General features: G+C 45.2%; 2 protein-coding genes across 4 annotated transcripts; both read right to left on the reverse strand.

Annotated features, from left to right (window-relative positions):
• Positions 1-879: 879 nt before the first annotated feature.
• LOC100821184 lies at positions 880-11,854 on the reverse strand. 3 transcript variants are annotated; one of them, XR_002963104.1, is made up of 21 exons: positions 11,627-11,854; positions 11,024-11,167; positions 10,852-10,926; positions 10,651-10,766; positions 10,339-10,453; positions 10,103-10,231; positions 9,495-9,542; positions 8,905-9,095; positions 8,625-8,821; positions 8,250-8,536; positions 7,896-8,045; positions 7,264-7,797; positions 6,994-7,143; positions 5,386-5,461; positions 5,065-5,192; positions 4,279-4,479; positions 4,057-4,194; positions 3,818-3,940; positions 3,004-3,225; positions 2,642-2,875; positions 880-1,131 (listed from the first exon to the last, which is right to left on the reverse strand). XR_002963104.1 is itself a non-coding variant. In XM_014898062.2 (20 exons), the coding sequence occupies exons 2-20, from the start codon at positions 11,156-11,158 to the stop codon at positions 2,708-2,710; spliced, it is 3,183 nt and encodes a 1,060-aa protein (XP_014753548.1). In that variant the 5' UTR covers positions 11,159-11,167; positions 11,632-11,854; the 3' UTR covers positions 2,231-2,707. The 3 variants fall into 3 exon arrangements, 2 of the variants coding, with proteins under 2 accessions (XP_014753548.1, XP_014753545.1); XM_014898062.2 differs by lacking the exon at positions 880-1,131 and having other exon boundaries at positions 2,231-2,875; positions 11,632-11,854; XM_014898059.2 differs by lacking the exon at positions 880-1,131 and having other exon boundaries at positions 2,231-2,875.
• A 4,227-nt stretch (positions 11,855-16,081) lies between these two features.
• On the reverse strand, positions 16,082-18,061 carry LOC104581502. Its single transcript, XM_010229127.3, has 2 exons — positions 17,660-18,061; positions 16,082-17,266 (listed from the first exon to the last, which is right to left on the reverse strand). Exons 1-2 carry the CDS (start codon positions 17,903-17,905, stop codon positions 16,385-16,387), a joined length of 1,128 nt encoding a protein of 375 aa, XP_010227429.1. The 5' UTR covers positions 17,906-18,061; the 3' UTR covers positions 16,082-16,384.
• Positions 18,062-20,492: the final 2,431 nt, after the last annotated feature.

Consider the following 20,492-nt stretch of genomic DNA (forward strand, 5'->3'; position numbering starts at 1 on the left):
TTCCTTGGCGAATTAAGAAACCCATGAGGTATTCGGTGGCGACGAAGGAATAATACTTATACACGATGTAATTCCGAAATATTCATGTGTCACGCCGGATTTGGCTTGTCGCATAAAGATATGGTCTTTTCTTTTTCTTTTCGGATATATAATTCTTTTGTTAAGAGACATATAGATATATAGGGTTTGGCTATTTCTCAGTATCCTAATTTTTAAGCAAAATATTTTAAATCTAAATTGACGAATCAAATCCATTTAATCAAGATCTGAGCGCTATCCCTGTTTTCTCCTCTTCCACATGATATCGTTGCATTAAGATCCGATGATTAAGAACGTTGACTTATCTCGACGGTCAAGAACGTCAACTTATTTCTAACTAAAAATTAGGCAATTTTGATACAGTATAACAAAACCAATAGATATATAACTATAGTACTCTGATTAAGTAGGGTTATCTTGGACATTCACTGCTCTCACCCGACTTAAGCAGACATGCATGACCATGACCTTATTGGCCGAGGAATGAATGACGTCCTTTGAAGCTGAGATCGATGACCTTAATTTTCTCGGAAATTATTCGTGGACACTCTTCCTCGATCCATAGTACGTAGTAATTTTTTTTGTTGACACGAAATTTCTCCGCAATGATGCATGTATATCATAGTGTGGAGTTGTGACGCGCGTATACAACGCGCCTCCGTCCGTATGCATGATGGAAGAAACGGTAACCTCATTTGCTGGGAAATTCAGCGATCGGATCATTGCATAAAATAGATGCAGGGCGATGTTTAATGAGACGCAGCGACGACGAGAGCCTTGATCGAGATAATGAAGATATTTTTTTTAAAAAAAGGAGGACATCCCCGACCTCTGCATCGATCGATGCACACAGCCATTAATTATTAAAAGTATTCAAAGTACATGTCTCAGAGTTGCAAAAGATAATGAAAAAAAGATGAAAAGAAAACATCAATATCCTTCCAGCCTAAGACCTGCGCACCATCCAAACCGGTTGAATAACTCCCGTGCTACCGTCTCCAAACGGTTGCACCTAGATTCCATACATCTCTGTGCCTCCGTCCGAAGCAGTAGGGACCACGTACGGAGCCAATGGGATGCCCAAAGAATAACCTGCAAGAAATTAGACACTTTCTTGTTATGAAAAATCAGATCATTTCTGCAATTTCATATAGACCAACATATCGCACAAGTCCCTACAAGGATGGGCGAAGAAAAGAAAATCAACACCCGAAGCCACCGATATTGCTTCTTTAAAAAATACCATGATTTCTCGTTTTGTGATACGCGCGTGATGTTTATTTTCTTTTCTGGAAGCCGGCTAAGACAGTGAGGCACACACGTTTCGGTGGCCAACAGTTGGCAGATTCAAGCGACCTAGCCTCGTCACCCTGTGGCAATATATATAAGTACTACAAAAATGGGTTAGGGCAACACAGGCATCGTGGCGAGCATTTTCTTTTTCATAGTCAAATGAATCCATCAAAAGCTCTTTTTTCTGTAAGATCGGACCTTCTTTATTAATAATACTGCCAGAAGCAAACACTTCTAGAAGGTAACTGGAGCTTTTCTGCATGAAAAACAAAGTAAATAACTTTTGCTGTTACTATTAAGTTAGTAGCATCATTACAGTGGATAGAGTCAAAGACTAATTTCTGACTGTTCTCCACAACGTGATGAAATAACTTGTTGATAGCAAAATCATGGAGAGGGAGACAAACGAGAGCCGGTCAGATGAACACTCGTGTGAAGACTGAAACGGTCAATGGCTAGTAGCTTAATTAACATAGGACTCGACTGAGGTACTGTTAATTACATAATAGGAACATATCATGCAGCAGTCAAAAGATGCTGCACAGAGACAAGAGAATATTAGGGACGTATATTCGGATCCTAATCCATGAAAACAGCTACACAACTGATAATTAAACATCTACTTCGATTCAGGTGTCAGGTCACGTTCAGACCTTGCTAGTAGCTGATCCCAACAATGGCACTCCTGCAGTTCTTACTAGGAGGACGTTCTCGATCCTCATAGGTCCATGAGTCATGACTTGGGCATAGTACTGATTAGTTCATGCATCTACAGTTGCATAGTGTGGTACATCGATTAGTTCTTTTTACAGACATACACATTCCCTCTTGTAATCTCCTTCTCTTTGTTTTAATGTTGGCTTTCCAAGCCTTTGTAACCTCCCTGTTGGGACTTGTATGGTTTGGAACTCTTTCGGTTCCCCCTTTTTATTCAGGTAGGGCTCTCCCCTTCCAACTTCGGTCAAAAAGCCATACACATTCTTTTCGTTATATATTCTGCAATCTGCAGCATGAGCAACAATCTACATGCATGTACAAACTTCTGTGGTGGTAGAAGGCACTGCTCCCCGGCCCCCAGTCCCTCTACACGTCAGCGTACATCGGATAATATACAGCGCAGCAACCAACCTATATACCAATATGCATAAAGAATGAATGGAATGGGTGTTGAATCCGGTACTTGACGACCCTCTCTACCACACGCGCGCACGGATAGGCAGACATGTTACATCTTTGTGGCAAAAAGAATATATACGGGAAATTGCCACATCTTGGGTGGCAACCTGAGATCTCGATCTGTGTGCACTACCTGTCGGTACAATGCGCCGAGACGCGACGGACTTCGCTGCTGTTCCTCGCTGAATTTTGATCACCTTCAGCAGCCCGCAGCCCTGAGGAAGTTGTCGTAAGGGTTCGCTGCCGGCAGCTTCAGGAAATGTTGCTGGAAGTGATCATCAGCTGACTGCGGATTGTCGGCGTTCATGTACTGAGGGTAACCGTGCATGTTTTCATCGACGAATGGATTTGTGCTCTGCACCCCAGCCTGCTTAGAGAAAAGCCTCATTGATGTCAGTATCTTACGGAATGTAATATGCTTTAATATGTTTCCCTCAGATGCATTGCGAGAGAGCGAAGAATGGTCTAGACTCTAGAGAGTGGGAATTGTTATACCTGAGGCAACTGAGGATCATGGAAAAGATCCAATTCCATCTGGTTTGGCTGATGATGGTTTGGCATGGGAGCTGCTTGCATGTTCTGCTGGAAGCTCATGAAGCTGGACATCTTCTGATGTTTTCCTATCGTGAGGGCTTCACATTGGCTAGTCATTTCCATAAATGGCAGGTCTGCTGACACTTGAGATTTTTCTGTCTGATGTGTAGGGTCTGTGACAACCTATGAAATGGCAAAATGGTGAAAGTGTAAGTTAAAGCAATTATCATGCCAAGTAAACATAACTTGGAGACCAAACACCCCTTACTGCTGAAAAAACTGCTGCCTTTAATTAGGCAGGTAAAAGAAAAATAAATCAAGTTAACATATGGTTAGCAAACATGGCAATGCAGGCCACAGGCGTGGATCATTTTCTAGATTCGATGCAAATATACTTGAGGGAAGCATGCTCTTTCCCTGTGAAAGGTAAAAAAATGAATTTGATGTATGGTGTGCCTGAATTATGCACCTAGCAGCTCTCTCTCGTTCTGCTGGGATGTTCTAAATTCCATCGTAATATATATATGTATAGGTATGTACCTGCTGAAAACTTGACTGTCTTGATGCTACTTTTTTTTTAAAGATAATGCACCTAGATATGCTACTAGAGGACAGATAAATTGCATCAATAGAGGAGCTCAAGTGACGACCAAACTGGTAATCAACTCATGCCAGGTTATCTTATCATGACAGTGCCCCAAGAATGGAGAATGTAGTAAGCAAAGAGAAAGAGAGAGAAGGAAGGAGGAATTGGTTTCTGATAACAAGGACATACTGTTTCAAGAAGCTGATCGATACTCATAAGATCTGAAGTAGGTACAAATGTCATGGAACCCACTGCAGTTTCTGAACCTTCCCCAAAGATATCATGATCATTTCCGATGTCAATCAGCATAGCCTATTGAATATATTCATTTTTTAGCAAGAAAGTTAGTTGACAAATACAGTGGTCCAAGATTAGGGCAGTTTTAAACGTAAAAGTTGTACACGAATATATGTACGAGACACATATACCTCTTCATGGTGGCCATTTTCATGAGACCCTGATGATGAATTCTCAGGAGCTTCTTCAAAGAACTGAGTGCTCATTGGGCACATGTCATCGGGAGAAAAGTCACTTAGAAGTTGGCTTCTCACATTATGCAACTCCGCCTGCCGAAACAGAAGTCACCAAACACTATATGGAACTCGGTTCAAAGAATGGATGTAAGTTGCAAGTGAGAAGGTGAACATTACATCCAAAATATTTGCTATATTGTTCATGATTGTGGAGACGATGCACTCTCGAGATTGACTTTCTGATAGTTCTATTGCTGCAAGGGACTTCAGCGCGTTAGTATTGTCCTCTGGCGATCCATATACTTTTGATGGGTCGTCTGAGGAATCTTTCACAGCCTGAAGTCTAATCTCATCCACCAACTGAAGGAACGGATCACCCTAGGTTTAAACACCATACAAATGCAGATATGAGGTTTATGCCAACATGAAGTTAAGACAACAAAAAATATGTTCAGCAACAATACAGCGAACAACTGTAAATTGTTAATCTCCAAAATAAAAAGATATGCAACTGCACTCCAATTTGGTAACGTAAATTAGGAATAATAGTTGTGAAACATTGTGGAAAACCCATGAGTTATGACCATGAACTATGAATTTCATCCATATTTATTAAATTGGCTTTAAACCATGGTACATTGTAGGATAGCAAGAAGACCACACAAGGAAGGATGCAGGAGTGATTGCCATGATTACACACGTGTGGTGTGACTATTTAGTGATTATGTGGGTACATGCTGACTTACAATATAAACACACATTTAAAGGAAAACAAGAATTCTAAAAAATGACTAGATTAAGCAAATGCAGCATAACACGTTGCCTTGATTGCTTAAAGAGTAGTTCAGATTTATCAGCCTGATATTATAATGTGTTCTTATCACTTCAAATATGTAAGAATCTCATATTGTCACCAAATAAAATTTACCAGAAAGCAAACAAGGAATTTTCTTTCATACATACCGCTCGGTCATTAATCATCTGTTTACAGATTGGAACAAGAGGTGACACATCGAAAGCTTTTGAAGAGAAAATAATCATGGCTGTAGCAAGAGTAAACAAAGAGCGGCGCTGTGACGGTGGTAACGAATCTACAAGGTTAACAAAGAAAAAACTTAGATAGATGTGAAGGAAACAAAACCAAATTCTCATACAAGTCATTGTGACGGCGTCGTGCTGCTTCATGCACAACATGAGGCGAAGTTTGAGGTTATATACTTATATGGAACACTAAATTTATATTTACTACTAATAATGCCACTTATAGTCAGTTTACTGTGTTACCTGCTTCAGTAAGTGAATAGCTCCTCAAAGAAAATGCAACCTGAAAACTCTGAGTAAGAGCCTCAAAAATCGATGCCTGCAAGAGCAAAAGATACAAAACATTAAAAAAGATAAAATCATGATAGTTATCGTTCTGTTTTGAGCTAAATCAGTAATGGATGATAATTCATTAGATATAAGAAACAGGAAATAGATCACTTTGGCATCAGGTTGTTAACTGCCTGAAACTGTAGAACCCTCTGCTCTCTGGTGTCGACGCTGGCATGCAATTTAGGTTAAATTTAACTGTGAGCTGTTCAAGCTAGATAAGGTTGACAAGATCTTGTCCAGCGATCACTCTCTTTGGCCTGACTAGATGCTTGGGTATTGATTGCCGTAGGTATTTCTGGACTATCTGGCTCTCTCCTAACAGGGCAGGTTTCTAACAACTTGGAGGCCAGCCCAATCATATTAACAGATGAATATCTTGCTATGCTTGAGCTTTGGATGCACAGTACAATCTGTAATATTCAATGGAAAAACGAGAGCTGATCTTTGGAAGCATGCACTTCAAATCGATTAGGTATCTGTTTTGTTTTTTGGTCCCCTTATTATATTTCTATTTTGGCTGTGAACCTTCACTATGCATAAATCTGTAGGTTCTGCTAGCAGACTTTTTCTGCTTTTATAAAATTCCAGGTAGGGGTCTCCTGATCTCCTCTCCTGACTTTCAATAAATAAATAAATAGAAACAACAGATAGAAATCACAGGACATACTGAGAAGGATTGCAAAAGGGAAAGAGGGAGAGGAAACAGTGTGCAGGGGAAGGTGAGAACTGAGAAGCAACAAAAGACAAATTCAGAAATCGTGAACCGTATGGAGTAACAGAAAAAATGTGTAAAAGATAACCAAGCTCAGCTTGGGTGGTCAGCCCAACGAGGTATGCTGGCTGCCCACCAGGGTTCGACCCCCGAAGGTCACATTCTGGTGTCTCACTTTGCGAAAATTAATATATGTATCTATATACTGTCGGAGTGCAATTGCACAGCTCTTATAGTTTAAAGTAAAAAAAAACAGAAAAAGTGTAGATCTGAGACAAGTTCCATGAAACTTTAATGGACCGTGTAGAAAATAACTTTCTTTGTATTCGTCCTAGGACAAAAGGTGCACAGTTTTGTCTAAATTAGCTCCTACAAACATTTGTTCAGGACCACTTAGCAGTTAGTACTTACAGATACATGACAATACCCAATGGATTTTCGAATTCTCATAGAGATCTTCCAACCTAAAAAGGTGTCACTCTTGTCGTGTGTAATGCATATTCGCCATGTGATCCTAATCAGCTTATTTAATCAAGACAAATATTATGGCGTTCAATCAAATTTAGAAGCTTTTCTGTGGAGAAATATCTAAATACTCTGTGAAATTCTGCAGAATCATAATTAGGAAAATTCTTATGTTCCCTATGACACAACCATGTGCAGGTCCAAACAGAGCTTCTGGTCCTGTCCAGCTCCACATCCAAATGTTGCATTAACTATTTGTATGTGTCTTACAAGGCAATCATACCAAGAATGGTGAAGATAAGAACAATATCTGCACAGATGTAATTGAAGAGTAGGTTTACCTTGCATCCAGAGAACAACAGAAGCAAGCTGTAAGTATGAGCAATGGCTTCATAGTTTGCTGGGGTGTTTTCAGGAGATACTGCTTGAGCCCAAATGGATGTCAGCAAAAGTGTGATCTGACGACTGCTCAACTTCAGCAAAACCGAATCCTGAATGCACTCAACATATTATAGAATTCATTATTCATGATAAGGAATCTTGTGCTCATATGTCACCAATTTTTAGTTAATAATCCTAAATTCGAGAAAAGGTTATGCTGATGAAGTTACCATTTCCTCATCTGACTTGGTTGGGGAACTTTGGCTTTCCTTTGCAGACATAGAAGGTGCTGATCTCAGGGCCATTGAAGGACCTCTAAGAGACATGGAGGGAACCTTAATAGACACTGAAGGAACTGATCTCAGGGCCATTGAAGGACCTTTTTTCATGGAAAAGTTGGGAACTCTCATGCTACTGCGACGGCTTTGAGACACGGGTAGGTTTTGTCGTTTGGGGTTTCCGGCATCTTCACCAATTCCATGCAAATTGTTGATCTTGCTTTCTCCTTGTGAATTGTCAGAGTGCTTGTCCTTTTTCAACTTGTCAAAGATAGCAGCTGAAGATGAAAATACGGAGACAGCCCTAGAGAGTGTTCTCTGCATGTCACGTGTCCTAGCCTGGCTTGCGGCACTTGCTTGAATCAAAGGGGAAACAGAGGAGGGGACCAAGACAATAGCAAATATGCGATGTGCAGCGACACGAGCTTCATGATCAGGGTGGATCATTGTTAAGAGCAACTGGTGAAATAGAGCTTCTGGGAATACCTGCAGAAAAGATAGAAGATAAATCCCAAAGCAGCAAAAAGTACTGCAGTCTGTGGTGAATTTAAACACTTCGTTTTGTTTACTTTGGGGAGCAATACCTTATTCTGATATTGCAAATTTGGTACAGCAGCAATTATTTGAGCTGTGCGGTAAACAGCTGCCGCAGTTGATCTAGCTACGACAGGTGTGCATGCAATGTTCTCTAGCATCACTGCCATCATGTCAAGTACTGGTCCAGCATCAGATACCTGATCAACAAAATATCTTGATAAGCCTTCCAAAATTACGGAGAAGAGATCTTGACGTGAAGATAACCATATTATTGCATAGATCGGACTGCTAAAAGCCTACGGGGCATCAGTTAATAACTAACATTTCCACAAGTCATGTACTGGTATTGTAACAAGCAGAACTAAGCACACATTTTTAGACGCACAAAAAAGAATACATACCTTCTTTGACAGCTGCACTAGGCATTCATCTATAGCTTTACGGAACTTTTCATTCCTTTTTACTAGTTCTGCATCTTTGCTACCGAGAGTAATATGGAACGTTCTCTTTAAATGCCTGACAAGATCACTTATGGCACCTATGGTTGCTGCTGAAGCCTGAGCACTGGATTGTTCCGCAAGGGTAGCTGCCGCTTCCACGATGCTAAGCTGTATGTCTGGTTGCTTCAACATTGCCTTGTTTTCAATATGCTTTATCAGTACAGACAATAGTAAGTGCATGTTTTGCCCTGCAGAAGTCATTTAAAAAGAATTAAAACTAGGCCACTTTTGTACAATACTTTTAGTCTCCTCTCTCGTACAATGCAGATGAAGCACCTGATTTTTCCACTAACAGTTGCATGTCCAACAATATACACAGAGCAAGTCCATTCTCTGTTGACCATGAACCACTGTTACCAAAGCACCGGAACAATGACTCCAAGATACGACGGAATGTTGTTGCCTCCCTAGAAAGCTTGGCCATATTGTGCACACAGATTCTAGACCAAAACTTAGGATCCTTGGCCTCTTCCCTGCAGCACAGAAGTCTGTTGAGAAACCATCTATTGAAAAAAAAGAGGTGAATCCAGAAAGAGTAGAAATAAGATTGCATTACATAGGCAGGTTAACTCCTCCCTTAGTGTTAACTATGTTTTCCCAAGAGGGGATCTCCGAGATCACAAAGGGGGAAGGATTATGCTCTGCTTTCTGGACTTCTTGTACTGATTCGTAGTCTGGATCTTTGGTACCTTGATCATCATTTTGGGTCTTCTGAGGTTTGTAGTTTTCCAATACAACTTCAACAACCTAGCAATTAAGATTAAGAAGAAAATAAAATCTATGATGGAATGTTGGGGGAGCCACAATCTGCTTCTTCAAGCAATTTCAGTCTGATATTAACCAAACTAAATATCAAGAATAAAACTCCCATGCATTACCAAGTAACACATTTTTTTCTCTAGAAGTGGTCTCAACATTTCTGCAACGATGCTGGAGAGAAGACTTACTAATTTACATACCATGCTCTTATGAGAGGCACTTAATGGATGTTTAGCCTAAATATGCATAAATAAAATGGGAGGAAAGCTATGCTAGCTGGATCAGGATTTAGATGGACCAGGAATCAGGCATATCTTGTTGAATGTAGTAAATATATAAAATAGAATCATACAGCAAGAAAAGAACTACTGGGCAGATGCTACTTACATTGTCAAACTCTGATGAGATATGAGAAAGCTCTCCCATGAACCAGATCTGCTCAACATAAGAACATATTATGACTGCCAAAATTATTTGGTTTCAAGGTTCAGATATTCAGAGTACTTAGTGTATAAGTTTTAGAAAAACAATATAATAAGAGAATGAATAACAGTTCCATTTACATCACTCATGTGAGTCCTATGACTATAACTACCATGTAAAAAGAAGTCCTATGACTACAGTAGAGCGCACATTGAAGAACTGAAAAAAAAAATCAAAACAATAAAAATGCTATACTGTTGCAGTGGCCATCCTTGATTGCACAAATAAGTGGTGAGAAATATACGGAACGATCTGGAAGTTACGTTGAGAAATAGTAACTGGATATTCATTCGCTTGAAAGATAGTTAGTGCTTAATATTTTGCATATGAGCTTTCATTCATCACATGATAAGGAAAGCATCAAAATTTTGATATGAATATCTGTGTTAGAAATGTGATGCGAACCCCTTTTGGCAATGCAACAGTTTCCCCACGCTTGCAATTTCTATCATTTTCAGCAATCAATGCTACGATACAACACTTTTTTGACATGGTTCTAGGGCAGAAAGTACCATAGCTGAAAGGGCCTGCAGAGCTGCAGCACGCAGTGAAGTTGCTCTCTCATCCTCTCCAGCTTCTTGAGCTAGTTCACATAATCTTGGGACCAGCCCTTCTAGGTTGAACTGATATGTACCATCCACCTGGAATATACAGAAATGTAAGAACACACGAGCTGATATATACCATATTAACTAGAATCCTACCGGTCAAGAATGGCATCCACTGAAGATCAGGCCAATGTACATACCTGATTCACAGCAAAATCAAACAAGGTTTCACACCCTATTATACGCATGTCATCCTGTCTCTTTTGATCAAAAAGAGTGTGTACAATGCTCAATAAGCTACTCGCAAATAGTGGCCTGCATAGAGCAAATCGCGTTCATATTTCTAAACATTCAGAATAATATCAAACTGTAAGTAGGATCTCCACTTGCATACCAAATAATAGTACTAATTAACATCTGATGAGTGCCATTAGGATGGTGTTCATTATTGCAAATAACTTTATCGAATTCAGTGAGATGAGTGAAAGAGATAGTTGAAAAGGAAGACTAACATCTGTTCTTTGCAAGAAACTAGCAGTCTGCGGTATATCAACATCACCACTTTGGCAAAGCCATACTGCTCAGTTCTTAATTCCTTGTAAATCCTTTGCTCCAGGTATACTGTGATCTGCTCAAATACCAATCTGCATTATAATGCAAGCTAACTGAAGATTTGAGTGAACATTTCAGGTTCCAGAGAGAAGATGGAGCACCTTTGGCACTCGAAGAGGGTTCTTCGAAGCATACTCACAAAGCTTCCCGATTCTTCTTTCGTTTGGTTCTTCGTCCTACATCGCAAAAGCATAAGATGATTAGATGCATTCGCAATGGCCGCAATGCAACAACATTCCGCAGAAAAAGAAAAAAAAGTGGAGATGCCCGGACCGGTGTTCTGGGAAAGATTTCAGCAAGGATCTTCTTGTACCGCTTAACAGGCTGCCTCGATCGTGCCCTCAGCGCGGGGCAGAAATAGCAGAGGCTCCCGCACACTGGCAGAACCTTCCGTGATATCACACCCATCCTCTAATACTGCAGGCAGAATTGACAATGTACATGTTAGCGCCACCGCAACATACATGAGCATCTCATTGACCCCTTAGAAACACCTCATGATTCAAATGCTGACAGTTTCGTCAATGCAAACGTGGAAGGCGGCTCCGTTGATTGAACTCGTCAGAGTTTGAACAACCAAGCCCTTGATCAACATGATGGATTCAGATTTCACGGCAGACAGGCTGCTACTTTTCCCCAAACCAACCAAATCAAGCTACATTTTGGTCAAACCCAGCTTGCCAAATTACGATCGGCAAAGCGGACGTGAAACCGAAATCGAGCTGCAATTTTACGACCCGAGAGCTGCAATTTCACGAATAACGACCCGATCGTTCGCAGCACCCACACAGCATGACCCCCACGAATACGCGGGCATACACAACCAGAATCCAAAACGATAGATTAACGTGAGGGAGGAAGGAAGGGCGTTAGTACATTACTACGAGGGGCCAAGCCCGACGGCCCTGTCGGTCGGTTGGGGCAGTCGAGCTGCGGCGGCAATGGTGAGCGAGGAGGGGCAACGCCGAACGCGGGACGCCTGCCGCGGCGCCGTTGGTGGTGGGTGGTGGTGGTTCCTCCTCTCCGCCTCCTTCCTGCCGCTCCGGGCGAGAGAGATCGCGGGGGGTGGAGGGTGTGGAGGGGAGGGAGACGCGGGGCGGGGCGGGGCGGGGGGTGGGAGAGAGGAGAGGCACGCACGCACGCACGCGGGCTGGCACAGCCCCACGGTTATTCACGACGGGCCTCCTCCTCCTCCTCCTCCTCGAGTTTTGCTGCTTGCCCCCATTGATTTGCCCTTTCTGTGTCGTGCGTAGCGTACGTGCTGCTTGGGATTGCAACGGGGTGGTGGCGTCCGCTACCGTTCGTGCGTGCGGCCGAGGTGGACGCAGGGACTCAAGGCACCCCCTTCCTTCCCCCCCCCCCCCCCCCCCCATGTGCAAAAGCTGCCGCGATCTTTTGCTGCCAGAATTTCCCCAGAAGGGAAATTACCGATGTGCTGCTGCCAGCTGCTGATCGGAAGTGCGTTGACGAAGTCATCTTGCCGGCGCGTGCTGATGATGACACGTGGCGTCCATCTGAGCGACCCAGGGGCTTTTCGCTCTATTCCTCCACATGGCCTTCCTTGATGCACTTCTCCGTACTACGATATGCTGGTTTCCTTCGCCAGGAGCCCAGGACTGCTCTTCGTCTCTCTCTCTCTCTCGCCATTTGTCACTAGCCTTTACAGCGTGTTTGGTTGGGGGGAAATCAGACTAGGGAATGGGATGCAGAAGTATAGGAGACTCGACAAGTTTTGTTTGTTCGGGGGCATGGGAGTTTAGAAGGTAGAGGAAAGGGAATTAGGAAGGTAAACTTCCAAGTATCTCTTTCCTGGGGTCCCCCTGGTAATTCAAAACGGGATAGGGAATTGACGTTGTTTTGCACGTTGGTGGCAACATAATTCCCATGTCTAAACCCATGAAGCAAACAATGGAAAGTAACCATCCCCTAAGCTGTCGCTCCTAATTTATATCCCCACACCAATCAAGGGAATAGGACTAAATATCAACTTCTTGACTACTCCTCCAGCAAACTCCCGTCAATAAACTCCCACCCCCTCACTGCTTTTGCCAAACACGCTAGTATATATATTCTCGTCACCATTTTCGGCATGGTGTCATCTGATGGAATCGAATGTTTATTTTGTTTTTCAAAACTAGACAATGTCATTGATTGATTTAGTTGAAAACGAGTTGGACAGATTATAGAGTAAAAAAACCGTCCGAAAACCATACATCAAAGAACGCACCCCAACGGCTCAGGCCGCGGTCGAATACCAAGTCGCCCTAGCGACCAAAGCCGGCACCCCAAACAACTCAATACCACACGAGGGAGTCGAAAAACGAAGCAGCCAATCCACACTAGCCCTAGGGTCGTGCACCTCCCGACCGAGGACGAAAGACAGACAATGCCGACCAGACAAGCAGACCAGACACCGACGTGGGAAGTGACGGCCTTCGCAGCCGATGCCTCGAAGGAGGGAGCGACGACCAAGAGCGCCACCATCGTCGGCAACAACATAGGATGGAGCAGGGTTTTCCCCCGAAGCTCACCAAACCCGAAGATGCACTCGCCTGACCACCAAAGCCGAAGCTACCCAACATTTTCGACATTGCCAACCATCGACTCCCAGCGAAACATCCAAGGCGAAGTCCCAAGAGGTAAAAGACGCACAAACGCTAGCCTCGCCCGATCTCTCGAGGGATCTGGGGTTTTCCCCGGAGAAAGACCGACTGGATCGCCACTGACAACGCGCATGCAGATAGCGAGCCGGCCCCTTGCATCTGACGATCTGATGCCACAAACGAAACTTGACGTCAGTGTCTAGCTAGATCCGCCTCCCGCGAAGCACCGGCGGAGCCACCGTGGGGGCACCACGGGCAGGTGCCCAGGCTTCCCGACGGCGCACCCCAAGGAAAAACAGCGATTATGATGGTGTTAGATCACCGAAATCATGGAAATTAAGCATAAGTGTCCAGGCTACAAACTTGGGCTGGCTCCGCCACTGCCGCGGAGCCACCTCCTAGCTCAGCGAGAGAGATTGAGTCTATACACATTATCCTACAGTCTATACGGTTAAAGTGAAATTTAAATTGAAATTTTGTTTGGATTGTCAACCTATATCTAGTCTTGTACATCACTTGATGTCAATCTCAATTGACCCTGCCACCAAGTTGAGTACGATAGTGGCCAATACTGGCTTCAACATCCCTTTGCACACCTATTTGACCACACTTGTCTGACAGCTCATGCCCTAGTCCGCCGGCGTGTCCCGTGCTTGTGTTCACCCTTCGACGCTACTCCATTCGAGAGCCTCAGATGTCCCGGTTGACTCTCCTAATTACGGAGTAAATGCCTAGTGCGCACCATCTGTCAATGTGTCAATCCTCAACTGCCGAGATCCATCGTCAGATCAGGATCATCTATAGGACGATGCGTTTCGGACTCTGCGAGACTTACGCACGTACGGTCGCCTCCACAACGATACACGATCACGATGACACGATCACGATTCATGCTCGCTCTCCACGTGGCCTTGAGTCCCACTGGGCCGTCGCCCGAGCCTCGCTCGGCCCGCCAGTGGACCTCCGGCGCGCTCCTAGGCCCAGCTACGTACGCGTGCGGCGTGCCTCAAAAAAAAAGTGCGCGTGCGGCGTGCCTCCACGCAGCCGGTGCTCCATCGATCGCTGGTCATCCATCCTCTCGATAAAAAAAAACACCCGATTGCACCAATCATCGGCACGCATATCGTTCCGATCACAATGGACGTTGGCGGGCGGAGGTCTTGAGAAATCTTGTACTAGTACAGCTCTCTTCAATGATAGTCGTGACGTTGTATTCTAGAAGGGGAAAAAAAGGATGGTCGAGACGGCGTTTGCAGGGTGGCGGCAAGATCGGCACAGGGTTGTACTCTGTTGTAGGATCGCATATGAGGTTTCCAATGTTATTTTTCCGATGGCGCTGGGGGGCCGCAGATGAGATTGGCTATTCGAAAGAAAAAAAAAATGAGAGAGAGAGAGATATATTTTGGCGTCATTAGGAGTTGCCGAGCTGGGGTCTTGGAGAAGATCAGCCCTAATAAGGACCTAGGGACTGGAATGTATTTTTTGTTATTTCGGGGTCCTTTTTGCCGTTGCGCTGGGGCGCGCTGTTGTCCCTTTCTGCGTACGTGTTTCCTGTTTGTTCGACCGTGCGTTCGTGTCTTCTCTTGGTTCAGGTTGTTTCTCGTGAATGAACGAGCGACGACTTTCTAAAAAGAAATACTTAGTAGAAGATCAGGAAGAAAAGAAAACATTGCACAACCGACAGTCAGCACGTCTCTCGCAACGACTTCGGTTCATGGAGATCCTTCTACTGCCTCAAGCACTGGTTCATGCATGCCTTCCCCGCGTGCTAGTCTGCATCGATCGACTCATTTCACGAATCAAGCAGCAAACAACATCACCTGATCACCGTGAATGAATCTGAAGTATGCTCCGTACGGAACGGTTGCCCTTTGCTAATTGCTTTGGAGGTTGATTCTCCTAATCACATACGCTCCATTCTCTCTTTTGTCTAGCTAATCAATATTTTCTATTTTTGTGATTGTTTTTCCTCTCATAGCAGGTTAAGTTTCAGCCCAACATGGTTCTGCAACAATAAACTAAACCTAATGCATCCTCACTAAACAGATGGACCTCAAATCGGAAACGTCAATATTAATTAGCCTGCTAATCAACAGTCAGAATTAATATATACTGCGCGATTATTCAGGTGCCGTAAAACATGTTGCTCGGTGCTTAATAACTGATGCACGTACGTACTCCCTCCGTCCGCAAATAGGTGTACATTTGCCTTTGTTCTAAGTCAAAGTTTCAAGTTTCTAAAGTTTGACCAACTTTGCACAAAATGGTAGCAACATATGTGATGTCAAAGTTGTATATTATGAAACTATATTTGAAGACGAATCTAGTGATACTAATTTGATGTCATAAATGCTATTACTTTTTCTTAGAAAGTTGGTCAAACTTTAAGAACTTTGACTTAGGACAAAGACAAATGTACACTTATTCGCACGGACTGCTTATTCGCGGACGGAGGGAGTAGTCCAAAGCTGAAGGGGCGCCACCGCGTTGCCTCCATTGATCCTCGATCGTCTGGGACTACGCATAAACAGGAATTGTTGATTTAGCCGCAGGGACAAAGGATTCCACAGTTCCAACGATCGAAAGCCTGAACTGATCAATGTTCGTCTATTCTGGAAGTGGGCTCTGCACGTACGTAGAGGTAAATCCAACTATTTTACACGTGGGATCTGCGGCGCCCATATATATGCTGATGTAGTGTGGTTTGCTTTCCAAATGTGGAGTCATATTGTCATACGAACGTACTGTCATACCAAGAGCAGCCACATATCTGCCCACAATTCCACAAAAGGGAGAACATATTCTGTCAAACACATTACACATGATGGAAGACAACCGATCCATCTAATGATGTAACAGAATTTTCCCAAAGTAACTAAACAAAATGCAAACAGTCTGTAGATTGTACAGTAACTAAGGTAATTAGCCAAGTGGAGAAAAGCTAGTAGTAGTACTACTCAACATAGCATCGTCTCTTTTCTAACACGGAGCCAGGAGACCAAAGAGTGCGCACGTACATGCCTGCACACTATTACATCAATGACTTGAGCGACCGGGCTTTCACAGGCTTCCTCCACCTCTTCTTCACTGGGCTCTTCCTCTTGATATCACCATCAACACTGACCGCTCGGGGTTCATCGTTGAAGCCGAATGCGTCGTCGCTGCTCTCCTCGTCGCAGCCGGCAATCCAACCCATGTCATCGCATTTAGGCTCATCAATGTCTGCTGCCGCTTGGTAGTCTGCAGCATCAGTTTGGGCTTTCTCACCAGGTGTAGGAGCAGCATGATCTTCAGCAGCTGGTGCCTTCTCTTGTTGTTCAGTAGGTGGAGAATGATCCTGCTGTTCATCAGCAAGTGGAATATCCTGCAGGGTGCTGCCTGTCAAGTGCCTCTTGCTGCGGGATGGTCCGAACCCGGCATAATAGTAGAACCCCTCGCATGCGTCGACGACAGCCTTCTTCTTACGCAGCTTTGAGCTCCAGGAGGTCTTGGAGGCTGCTGGCAAAAGTGGTGGTGCCGCACGCTTGCGATCACTGTGGTACAAGCAGTACGAGTTGGGCTTGTTCACTGTCCGGTGGCAGAACCACCTCTTGCCATCGTTCTTCTTGCACTTCCAGAGTTCTGGTTCTCTGGCAGCAAGACCGTTGTCTTCTTCAGTCTCAAGCTTTGCCTTCTTCTTTTGCTCCCTCGCATTCTTGCCCTCCTTTGCCAAAATCTGTTTCCGAGCCATCTTCCTGGCAACCTTATTCGGCGGTCTGACGTTGACCTCGTCAACCATATCTACAGCTACTGCGTTCTCCTGCTCCTCCTCGACCTCCTCCTTGATGAAGGAGACAGGCATGTTGGTTGGGAGGAGCCAGCTAGCCCGGAATGGGACACTGACGAAGTAAGTCAGCATGAAGAATTCCTTCTCCTAAACGATTGAAATGAAGAATACTGGGTTAATTAGAAGAGCAATGCGTGCTTGAAATGAGGCGTGGATCTAGGGTTGAACCCCGACGCCATCTCCGCGAGGCCACAAATTACAACGAGGGAAGGGTAGCTAACGCGTCCTAGACCTCGATCAGGCGGGCTCCCACCAACGGAACAGCTCCTTGCGTGCCCATTTTGACCCGCGGGCGAACCCTAGGCGCGACATGCACGAAACCACACGGCGCGAGCAGGGAGGACAACAGTATGGCAATATAGCATCCGCAAAACAAGCGAGCTAGGGACTCATATACCACAGGAAGCAAAGTTGGAGCGCAATACAAGGAGACAAGGAGTGGAGCGCGAGGAGAGAGGAAGAAGGCGATAGGGTGCTGACCTGGGGATCCGAGAGGTCGAGCTGGCTCATGAGGTCCCATGGCGACAGGCTGAGCTCGCAGAGCAGCCCAGAGCTGGGAGCCTCAGCCGCGAAGCTTCCGCCCCCAGCGTGGGATTCGTCGGCGGGGGGGGTGGCCCTCGCTGGCGGCGGGGGCGGGAGCTCGAATCGGGGCGCCGGGTCGGGGGCCGCGGCGAAGTCGTAGGCGGAACCGAGCACCAGGCGGGAGGCGCATCTGCGGATCCGCATGGGCGCGCGATTGAGCGCCGCGGCACAGCTAGCGAGGGGAGGCAGTGGATCTGGGTAGCTAGGGTTTGGGATTTGGTACGAGAGCGGCAGCAGGGAGATGGTGGATGTCGAGTCGAGACGAGGCAGGAGATGAGTGAAGAGAGCAAACGAGGGTGGGCGGGCCGGACGGAAATAATTTGTTTTTTGTTTTTTCCTGGACGCTGTATTCTGCGATTATGCTCCGTGGGGTAGGTAACTGTAGAATAGAAATTCAACGTAACCTGACAGAGTTTTTTTTGAGCGGGTAAAATATATTTCATCCGCATATAATGGCTACGCTTATATGAACTTCTCGGTTTATTAATTACTAGCAAAAGAACCGTGCGTTGCTACGGATACTGAAAAATGCATCAAGATGGAGAAGTGCCTTCTTGCCCGATGGCAAACTCAATGGATATCTTGTCCGTTCTTTTGAACCTAGAGATTCCTATTTAAAATAAATATGTATTTGCCTTCAACTATGAGGCCATGCACGTGGGCTGCCCCCTCTCTCGAGGGAGGAACTTGGACAAAATAACACTCTTTTTCTTTGGAACTTTGACAAAATACCATTTTCTAAAATATTTTTTGATGCAAGTTTTCCATCAAGACCCACGTGCCAGTATTTTCAGGACGAATTTGGCCCTGCCCCTTAGTTGCTGATCGATTCGATCGATGTTTATCTGCTGGATGCAGACAGACGAGGCGAATCGGGACATGAGAGAGGTCAGGGAAATCGGGATGCCAGCGCCGTTAGATGATGCCGCCGCCGCCGTCCGCATCTCCCGGCCGAGGCCGCCACGCCATCCCATCGTCGGACGCTGCCGTCATCAGTCCAGGTCGCCGCCGTCCTCCCTGACCGATGAGCGCGAAGTTGGGACGTGCTGCTGCTGGCCCAGGCAGCGAGGCGAGGGCTCCTGCACGTCGGTCGAGGTTGTCGCCCCCTCCCCGATGAGCCCGAAGCCGAGACGTGTGGCAAGGGCGCGGTTCAGCGGTTGGCAGCCCTGTCAGCAAGGAAGAGCAGCGTCGCGAGGGCTCTCTTGAAGCCAGCCACCCAATCGTCTCTCTACCTATGTCCCTTCTTCTCCTCGAGCAGCACTACTAGAAATCACAAGTTTCCCTAGGGTAGATGTGTTTCCCTAGATCCGATTTTAGTTACTCTAGGTAAAGTAAAGGTGCAAATAGTGTAACTCTAGGTAAAGAAAATTTGCATCCAAAAATAAATATGAAGTAAACTTTACGTTGAGTTTATTTGACCCCTAGGTAAAAAATGCCACCTGGCTGAGGAAAAAAAAGCTCATGGCGGGCAATTTGCTTCCCTTTTCGGGTCCATCCCGCCCTTTTTCACCGTCACGCGCGCGATGCTTTGCAAGGGGCGCACAACGCTTTGCACAGGCCCAGTCGACAGCGAGAGAGTCGAGCGAAAATTTTCTGTTCTGTGGAGAAGGACCGCTCGGGTTGCTTCTCTTTCCCCTCTCGCAGTTGTCCTCCTCTCGCAGCCCTCCTCCTCTTGCTGTACCCACACCGCCCCACCCTCCCTGGCCAGCCCCGCCCTCCTCCTCTTGCTGTACCCACGCCGCCCCACCCTCCCCGGCCAGCCCCGCCCTCCCCTGCCCACCGTACCTGCGCTGCGCCGCTGTTCCCTTCTGTCTCCGCTCCTCCCTGCCATACTCGCAGTCTCCGCCCCTCCCCGCCATATCCGCGCCGCGGAGAACTGCCTCCTCCGTTGTCAAGATGGGCGTGCCGCCTGTGAGGATGCGGTCGCGGTGACCGTTTCTGGAGGGATTCGCCGAGGAATCTTGGCAGCAGCGGGCTCCCTGTGGTGGCTGCCCCTTGACCACTCCCCTTCTGGTTCGTGCTCTCTCATCTCAATTTTCTCCAGCGCTCTCTCTCTCCCTCTCTAATTTCTAATTTTATTTGCTATGTGTCATGATCTATGTGTCTTTGTAATGATTTCAGTTGAATGATTTGGTTGTCTGAAGCAACGATTTGCTTTTGCTGGCTGTGATGTCTCAATGATTTGTGAAATCATGAAGTTTTTATCAATTGATATAGTTCCGTCTGCTACATGTGTTATCTAAATATCTTATAAATTGAAGGAGCGTTGTTTGTGTGGCACATGCTCCAGTGGCAGACCTAGAATTTGGTCATGACGGGGGCTAAATTTCAATGGCCAAAGTATATAACTAATTTATTGATGCTCTTGTATGTATTTTGAAGGAGCAATTGTGTGAAGCCTACTGTTCAGAAGTAAATGTTTTGAAAGCTTGGTGTTTCTGAAGCTTGCTGTTTAGAGGAATGTATAATATAGATACGACCAAGTGCAGTACTAATTATAGCATTATTTTGCTTTGTCTAATTAATTTGTACATCGATTCTTTTCAGAGAAATACCAGTTTTTGCTGGCCAGATTGAAGGAATAAAGGACAAACTGGTCTTTTGTGCTACAAAGCAATCAAGTAAGCATTCCATGTCTTCTGAACAATTCCGTGACTGGATGTACAATGGTTGGGATGAAAGTGGAAGGCATTCTCAGGAATGGATTAGAAACACCAATGAATTTGTGAAT

The sequence above is a fragment of the Brachypodium distachyon genome, chromosome 1, assembly GCF_000005505.3.
Source record: "Brachypodium distachyon strain Bd21 chromosome 1, Brachypodium_distachyon_v3.0, whole genome shotgun sequence".
Classification (NCBI taxonomy): Eukaryota; Viridiplantae; Streptophyta; class Magnoliopsida; order Poales; family Poaceae; genus Brachypodium; species Brachypodium distachyon.

Excerpts from the sequence above, each read along its gene's own strand:
- LOC100821184 (XM_014898062.2), bottom strand. The coding sequence starts at position 11,158 with ATGGGTGTGATATCACGGAAGGTTCTGCCAGTGTGCGGGAGCCTCTGC. Across the intron at positions 9,096-9,494 it reads TCTCATCAGAGTTTGACAAT|GTTGTTGAAGTTGTATTGGA; the intron begins GTAAGTAGCATC and ends CTTAATTGCTAG. Across the intron at positions 8,537-8,624 it reads ACTGTTAGTGGAAAAATCAG|GGCAAAACATGCACTTACTA; the intron begins GTGCTTCATCTG and ends TGACTTCTGCAG.
- LOC104581502 (XM_010229127.3), bottom strand. The coding sequence starts at position 17,905 with ATGCGGATCCGCAGATGCGCCTCCCGCCTGGTGCTCGGTTCCGCCTAC. Across the intron at positions 17,267-17,659 it reads TCGACCTCTCGGATCCCCAG|GAGAAGGAATTCTTCATGCT; the intron begins GTCAGCACCCTA and ends TCAATCGTTTAG.